Below are 9,045 nucleotides of genomic sequence, written 5' to 3'. Positions count from 1 at the left end.
ATTGAGTATTTTAAACTACTGGCAAAAGCACTGTACTCAATACGCGACATCGTGAAATGAAAAAGTAAATAATCAAGGAAAATTTTTCGTAAGCGTGAGTTCAGTGTCATCGAATCTCAAACATTCCTTGTCACTTTTGGAAAATTTCCAGACGCGGAATTTTTCCGTCTTTGATTTTATTATTACTATTTGCTAAATCGCATTTAGTGTTTTATTAAAGGATTATCGCGTTCGTAAAAGAGTGTGTGCAAATTTCTATTAAATTATACAAAATATTATTCTGCTGGTGCAAATAAAGAAAACGGTAATGGATATTTCTTCATATGGACATTTAAAGATACGCAGGAGTGCGCGTGGTAAGCGGCCCTTGCGAAATCTTACGCCCCATGACAAAATTCGAGCCATTCAGCGCATACATAAGGGCGAGACAAAGGCATCCGTTTCGCGTGACATTGGTGTGCCTGAATCGACGCTTCGAGGCTGGTGTAAAAATGAGCAAAAGTTAGGTTTTATGTGTCGCCAAATGCCATCAGCTGCCATAGTACAGCGTCCAAATCTCGCACAGACATGTCCATCAAACGAAAAAATAAATAATTTTGACGTACAAAGTGCCTTCACCATGGACACTATGTTAAGGGATGGAATATATGATATACAAAATTTTATCGACTATAATGCAGCGAATTATCCAAGAAGTTTAAACTCTATGACGAATGACGAAAACAGCCGAAACGAAGCCATTTTTAAACAAATTACCACAAATGACTTAATTAAAAGATCCGCGCTTCCAAGCTCGGCACCAAAGATTAAAAAGCAGTTTCCATCGGCCAGGGGCATGCAATCTTCATACGGCGTGGGACCCTCCTATTTAAATAAACACAACTCATTTATATCGTCAGAAAACGCGGAACAGGTTCTAGAAAACCGTAAACCAAAAATTTTCCAAGCAGACTCCGTGAACCACAAACCTGAATCAGTTTTAAAGGAAGTAAAATACTCCGACTCTAATAATGACGTATCTAGTTTCATAAATGATCTCAAAATGGTCGAAAATGAGCAGCAGAAGTTTTTGGGCGTTAACTGTGTAGGTGATATTAATAACAACTTCTCAAAATTGGAGAAATCCGCATTTGTTGAGTATTTAAATAATGACATTTGCACAGGCGACAATACCATTACAAATGACAATCAGCTTCCTAATATAACCACGTTGTCTCAGTGGTGTGATATTTTTAATGCAAGCTTGAGTTTCATGGCTTTACTAGCAACTTCTGCGAGCATTACTCACTTAGAAGATATCAATAATAATGATTCCCCCGTAAATCTAGTCAAAAGGCAACGTCTGGAATCTTCCACATCTGCTCTGGGGTTCAAAACATTACCTTTTCACAATGATTTATCCTCTGATAGTTATTATGGAAATGAACCTGAAGATCTGTCAATGCGGTCAACAGTTTCCAAATTATCGATGTCATCTAACAGCCGTTGCCAAAGCCCTGCAAAAAACATCACGTCCATTTCTTCGACTCAAAGTGATGCTGAATCATAAAATAAAATTTTGTTATGAGTTGTACTATAGCACTTAGTCTAGTTGTAGTTGTTGTTGTGTTGTAGACACATATCTTCATTTAAATATGCAAACAAATAATTATGTATGTATATGTTAATCAAATATGATTTCAAAAATAAAATAAAAAATAAATATATATATTTGGTCCTTATTACAGAGAATTTTACCTAATAAAGGTATGTTCCAGCATTATAAAATATTTGGTCCACAAAACACTAGATAGATTGATTGACTAACTGTACCACCAATTTGTATTTGTAAAATATTTGAATAATTAAATCTATAGCTAAATATTTTTGTGGTACATTTTTTTATGTTTCGGTACACTTATTGGTACACCAAAAAGAAGTAAGCGACAACCATACTCACACAACTACACTCTAAAGAATCTGTTTAAAAACGCGACTATAAATCGAGTATATTTTTGTGTTTTTTTTTTTAATTTATTGTTAAATTTACACGATTTAAACATTTTCGTGTATAAAAATCCTTTTTTTAGCGGCTTTACACAATACTACGGGTGAAATCAAACAGCAGATGTGTATTTTGTAGCTTGTACACACTTTTGTAGTAAATTTACGCAAACCACAACAGCTATATTACACTCTAAAAAGGCCGAAATTTAAACTATTCGTTGGATAATCGAGCATGTAATTTCGCGAATAATAAGGTAGGAAATCAGTAACCTACCTTTTAGCTAGGAAATTTACACAATTTTTTTTTAGTGTGTAGGCCCATATTGGTACCGCAGTAATCCCATATCGATGTATTCGAAATAGGTACATTAAGTAGTAAGGAATCGACTCTAGCGTCACCCATCGGATAAGATTTTTTATTTTTTTTTTCAAGTTATAAATTTATACATTCATATTTCGATTATGGGCTGAATCGAACCATAAATGCGACTTTCACAGGTCTAAATATTCTGCACGTGACCGAAGATTTTAAGACCGGAAAATTTTTGTTACCAAAAAATGTTACCAGTTCTTGTCACCGCGATTTTAGGTACGTTGGTAATGCAGTGAAAGTATTCAGCAATACAGCTATGAAAATTTGTGGATGTATTGCATATTTCACGGGGCAATATTTTGTTACCAAGTTATGAGATGGTAACCAAATTTACCGGTTACAAGAGAGCACAGAATGCGAAAAAGGTTTAAAATTGACAGACACTTTAATTACCGGTTACAAAGTTTATATTACCAGCGCAGAATAGACCTGTTAGTAGTAACTCGGCATCAGCGCCATCCGACGGACAGCTGTTCTTTGGTGATATTGTTTAACTATTCAATTAAATAGTTGATATTTTACGTGTAATCTTATTTATACATCGATTTATCTACTCGATTAAGTTGTTGCTAATGATAAATAATGATCACAATTTTTTTTTCTTAAATCGTTTCAGGCCATTTCTTCTTTCTTAAGATAATTGGAGGGCAAAAGTCTTGCAAAAAATAAACTTCTCCCATTTTATACGGTACGTCACAAAATATCTATAAAATTTAATTCGTAAATACTTTAAGTTTGGGTGGTATTTAAATTTTAAATTCATCAAAATCAAATCTGCAATAAATGTAAAATGTTGGACGGATTCCATCTCTTCATCATCTCTGCAGCTGATGTAGAAATCGTTTTACGGGCTCCAAAACTTTTTTTCATTTTTATCATAAAACATAAATTTCTTGTAGAATAAAGTACGCAAGACCATTTGCAAAAAAATAAAAATTAAAAAATTAAATCAGCTCTAGATTTCATAAATTGCAGTTGTTATATAAAAACAAAACCGCTAAAGCCGTCAGCAACAAAAAGAAAATTATTACAAATCAACGCGATTTTTAAGCCGCTGAAAGATTGCACTTGCTTTACTCGAATTTCATAAACCATGTAACTACATACCCAAAAATATTTTAAGAAGTCCAACATTTTGATGAAAATTTTAACAATTTTTCGCTATTCTTTATAAAGTTTGAAAATTTTCAGACAAATTAAAGTAAAAGGTCTGAAACTTTAAGAAAAAGTGTTTGCTTATTTTTTATTCATAAGGCCCATTATGTTGTTATGTGTTATTTTTACCTGAAAAACGTTCCAATTATTTAATAAAAATCACCATGCACTCAGTTTTGATCGCCAGTTTATATATTTTGATTATCTTTCCAGTGATGTCCTACTTTTGTAAAGTGTGGAAGAAATATTGAACTTGTAAGGAGTTTTTTTTACCCAAATCGGTATTTAGTCAAATTTTTCCCAGCATATTTGTAAGTAATTAATAATGTACGGGATTTAAATTTTGTGTGCATTCAAATTTACCTACTTTTTCCTTTGGGCAACTATGAGCCAAAAAAAGTGCTTACAGTTTTCTTAAAGTTCATACTCTTTAGTAACATTATTAAAGTACTTTAACATTATTAAGGTACTTACATACAAATTTTTAATAATAAAATTGTGACTTATTCATACAAATGGGGGGAGTTAATTAATGAAGCCCCTGCCTTTTTTCCTTACACATTTCAACGCTCTCTCCGCCACACTTAAACGCATTCAAATGCCATTGTAATGGCTATTCAAAGCGGCAAAGTTAATTGAATATCGTCGAGCGTTAATGCGAGTCAAAGTCAACACAAACAGCAGTACATATGTATAACAACAACAATAATACATACACACCACAATATTTTGAAAATTTTATGATCCTCTACTCTGAGGTTGTCGTGTCGCATGCCAATACCCAATGATTTGACACTTCCCATTTTGGTAGGAGTATTTGCCGAATTGTAGCCATTGCAGCTGTCATTACAGTAAACACAAACAAAGTCAGCAGCTTGAAAGCAAACAAATATATTTATATGTACATACGTATATAAATACATATATGTATGTGTATGTCAGCGTAGATTAAGTGTTGCCCATCCGCCACAAACAAAACGCCAAAATGTCAGTCATCATAATCGGCATGCAAATTCTGTTGATGTTTACCCGCGTAATTGATGTGAATTTACGATTCATTTAGTCGTTTCCCTCTAGAGCTCTGGCATACATACATCTCCCCCTCGTGGCATGTCGCATACCTTCCACCCGCCTACATTCTCAGCTTACCCGCGCCATCGTTTACTCTGGGATGACATTGCATATTAGCTTGGTCCATGCTCATGAATAAGCTTCAGCTGCTTTGGTAAACCATCACTCTCTGCCCTTTACTGTCTACTTTAGCCGCCTATAAGCAGCACTCGGCAACTCAACTCAGACGTTTTCAAAGAAGAAGTTCTCCGCCCAAAAAAACACATTCACTCATTCATTTACTTACTTTACTCATTTATTTTCGTATTTGGCCTTTCGGTGCGGCCATTTCGACCTTTTTCTGGTTCTTTGGTCATTTCAACATCGCTTTTGAAGTCTATTCACGTCAATATTCTAACACTTCAACGGCACGAGCACTAAACCGGAAAGTCAAAGTCAAAAACAGACCAGTGTGGCGGCCAAGGATTTTAAGTAAATCGCAACCAGCAAACAATTTCGGGCGGCATGAATGAAAAACGCGATGGCAATTCAGTTAAAGGAAATAAATGCTTGTCTTGTTGCTATTCGATTTTTTGCATCACAAAACTTTTGACTTTCATGCTTTGAGACATCACTAGGATCCACATCGCAAATGTACGGATGCGCTAAGCTTAAATGCTTTCAACTTTATATTGCGCTTTTATTAATAAAGCCAATAGGAAAAACTTCGTTGGCGTGTTGGAAATATTATATGAACGGGTCACCTAAGATGAACTTGAAAAGATGACCTCGCTTCACCGTCTTATCATTTCAATAGGGTGGAATATCAGCACAAGAAAACTGGCCATCAAGTCCAGGGCTAAAAGATACCGACTAGAATAGTTTTCGCAAAATCTATTAGCATTAATAAACTAGATAATGGAAGCCTGTCTTCTTGATAAAACTCACAATCCCGGCATCTCTTCAAAGCCTCTATTCAATGATACATCAAGGTATTCATTTCGTTAGTGGCATTTGGAGTGCAAACTTTTTCCAAGTAATGAACTGCACAGACAGGAGACTCTGACGGACTCTGAAAATAAGGTTTATTCCCAATTTGGTAGAGGCTCTAACGTGCCTCTAAAGAATTTGCGTCTTGTTTAAGATGCTCGATAGACTGATTGAGTTTTGCATAAGAAACAGGATTTCCAGTCCAGGAGTCTGCCTCACCACAAAGAAGGAGTATTTTAAGGAAACAACTTCGTGGTTGGTGCCTTCATCGATTCGAGTAGGCTTTTGATAATGTACTTAACGAGGAAATAGTGACTGCCCTGAGTTCGCTCGGAGCGCATGCTCCGCGACAAAATAGTCGTAGTGGAGTGATATAGTGGTCCTAATCAGGACGTTAAGGTGAGCAGAGTTTCCTCTACTCAGTCCCTTTCACTAAAGGTCGTCGTCGACGAAATGTTTTAGAAGAACTGTAAGAGAATGTTGGGTTATACTTTTGGTAATTATTAAGTGCCTAATAGTCCTCGTTCGGTGCGGTTCCACTTCTGCCCTTTTACAAGGCCAAGAATTTAATGGTAGTCCTGGAAAAAATCTGTCCGCTAATAACAAAGACTAAGCGAGGCGTTTAAAAGGCACCAATTGCTCTAGGCGGCTGGAAAATCCGCACTAGTTTAGAAGGTGGAACAAGTACAAAAAATCGCTCAACTGGTGCCAAGGACCGCTCCTACTCTAGAGTTTAATGTTATGCATAGCCGCCGTATCAGTATGTACCCAGGTTGGCTTTAATTTGATCCTTATTAACAAACAATTTTCGAAGCGTTAATGGGAGAGTGAGACCATTTCGAATATAGGTCAAATAAACATATTCACGGATGAGTCGAAATTTGATGATAGAGTTAAAGGAGGTTCTTTTTATCAGGCACCCTCAGATAACCTCAAATGTAGGCATCCATATTTCTACGTTGCAGCGTCTCGCCAGCAGGGTTGGCCGCTATAAATAGAACAGGCGACTGCCTACGTGGTAGTGTAATAACGATAGTCAGTCCTGACAGGAAGGGATTATGAGTTGCTGTGGCAACCTGCGGACTGAATAAATTGGTTTCTGGATGGCTTAACGCGTTCTACTGGCGGGCAGTTGGCTCCAGGACGTCAAAGGAGCGTTTCAAGGGACTAAACGCCAACTGTTGGCTCTAAAAGGAGTCCTGATCGGGCACTGCCCAATAACGGATCCTGACGATACAACTTAATATCATTTCGGTGTGCCAATGTCGTAGTTGTTTGGAAAATCACAAGATGAAATCATCTCAGTGCCCGCATTTCACAAGACTAAGCTTTAAACATCGCGGATGGGCATCAGCTGCCCAAGGCCTAATTTGGTGCTCATGGGGTATTCGCAACACTTGAAAGTGCTGAAAGCAAAGAAACAGCAAAAGCATGAGGGACTAAGCGTCTCATCACTCACGATCGCTGAAATTAACTTTATTATTTTGTTGTTGAGTTTTAACAGCGGAAAATTGCAAGTAGCCTATAAATGAAGACAAACAAAAAAAACGCTGGCGAATGGTATTAAAAAGCCAAAGCTAAAACAAAGCTGTGCGCCGTTGCGTGCTGCTTGACCCCTAGGTTGATTTTAATTTTCTCCCTCTTGCTACAAATGCGCCCACGCACCCTCGCACCCTCAATAAAGAGGCAAAACAACATCGTAATGACTAAGCCGCTTTTCATCGTTTTGGAGTACTCACCCAAAGTGACCGTTAAATTGCGCACAGCGTGCAACAATAACAATGTAACAACACTTTTTGTGCGGTTAACGTAACAACATAGAAAAACAAGTGTAAAAGAAATGCTTTGAAAGGTAGAGAGAGAATCCTGTTAAAGGCGCAAGTGAGTGAGTCGCAGAAAAGTGCAAAAGGGCGCACAAATTTGTATGCTGAAAATTGCGCTTTAATCGCTTGCAAAGCATTTCACAACAGCGGCAGCATTTAATGACTGTGCGCGCGCGGCTGTGATGGAATATCGTTGAAGATATGTAGATAGATAGGGCCGCACAGACACAAGGCTTATTGTATGTATGTATGTACATAAGCTTCGCTTCTCTTACGAAGAATTTCAAACTGCTTGCACGTACACTTTGAAGGAGTGTTGAAGAATTTTCTCCTTACTATTTCTTTTTAATTTGCACGCCTATTTCGTCCTACCGCCTAAAAGCACCATTTTTTTTTGTGGGGGCTGTCCAGCTTGTTGCTACCTTTTTTTATACATAACTCGTTATTTTGCCGGATTTCTTTGTTTCTTTATGTTTGTTTCTTTTTTTTTGTAACTATTTTTTCGCTGAAATTAAAGAGTTATTGAGTACCATTGCATATATATGTACATATACCTGAGGATGTCTATGCCGATGTGCACGAGTTGCTCCTTCCAGCCTGCTTTTACGTTCGGCCTCTTTGCACGTTTGTATCATTTTAACAGGATTTTTGCGATTAAAAAGTATTTTAAAGAGAAATTTATCATAGCCTTCTTTTCTGTGGACGTTTGCGTCTTTGAGTGAATGCGTGAAAAATTGCTGGCATGGCGTAGCATAACAACAATAAACAGGAGCAACTGAAATGTTAGAAAGCTAAAGAAGCATCCACCTTGTTGGCTTTTGAGTTTTTTTTTTTTTCTTTTTATGCCTTTAGTTAAAAGAGCCTTTGATTTTATTATTCTATTGACCTTTTTTCTTATTGCTTGTTTATACTTTAGCACTACTTGTTTATGTATTAAAATGTCTTTTAAAGTGAAAAAATACGGTAGCTTCACAAATGGAGACTTTTGTTATTTATCACATGATTAAAGGAAGAGTTCTTGTGAGTCATGCGAGCACTGCAGCAAAATGTATGTAATACCCGAAAGTAGTCGGAAATTAATCACTTAATAGAGGATGATAAGCGGTTAATAAGTGAGTTTCGAGTGTAGCAGTTCACCAATAAACATAGTGCAATTGGGGCAACTGTCAACTATTTATCAACCGACCACAGTATTTCGAAAAACATGTCTTTTGTTAGACAATTGTCAATTAGAGCAACCATCTTGAAAGCCCTTTTCTGTCACTAGAAAGACTAATGGCTTTATTCATAAAAAATAAAGTAACTTTAAAAAAGGTTTATAAACTGAAAAATGTATGAAAACGTTGCTTTGTAAAGCTTTTTATATATAATAAAATATAATTAAATAAAAATATATATTTTCTTCCCTGGTACAATAAAATTTAAAATTTAAGGAAGATGAAATTTAAAAACATTACAAAAATAAATAAAAAGAGTTCCTAAAAATTTGATTTTATCAAAAAAAAAAATTATTGTCTAAAGCAATAAAACCTTAAAACTAAAAGAAAACTAAATTACAAAAAACAAAGTTTAATAGAACTAAAAAATTATTGAAAACATATATAAAACAAGTTTCTAAAAATTAAATTAAATTTTAAAAAAATCTGCTAAATATTGAATTGTTTTTTT

General features: G+C 35.8%; 1 protein-coding gene across 1 annotated transcript; it reads left to right on the top strand.

Moving 5' to 3' along the window:
• The first annotated feature begins 307 nt into the window (after nt 1-307).
• LOC118736821 (protein distal antenna-related) lies at nt 308-1,549 on the top strand. Its single transcript, XM_036466876.1, has one exon. The coding sequence runs from the start codon at nt 308-310 to the stop codon at nt 1,547-1,549; it is 1,242 nt and encodes a 413-aa protein (XP_036322769.1).
• The last annotated feature ends 7,496 nt before the right edge of the window (nt 1,550-9,045 follow it).

Source organism: Rhagoletis pomonella, unplaced genomic scaffold, assembly GCF_013731165.1.
Source record: "Rhagoletis pomonella isolate Grant_MI unplaced genomic scaffold, Rhpom_1.0 Rhpom_scaffold_00004, whole genome shotgun sequence".
Lineage (NCBI taxonomy): Eukaryota > Metazoa > Arthropoda > Insecta > Diptera > Tephritidae > Rhagoletis > Rhagoletis pomonella.
Note: the sequence above shows the minus strand (reverse complement) of the source record. Positions and strands in the feature narration are given on the sequence as shown.

Coding starts and splice junctions, on each gene's coding strand:
- LOC118736821 (XM_036466876.1), top strand. CDS start 308: ATGGATATTTCTTCATATGGACATTTAAAGATACGCAGGAGTGCGCGT.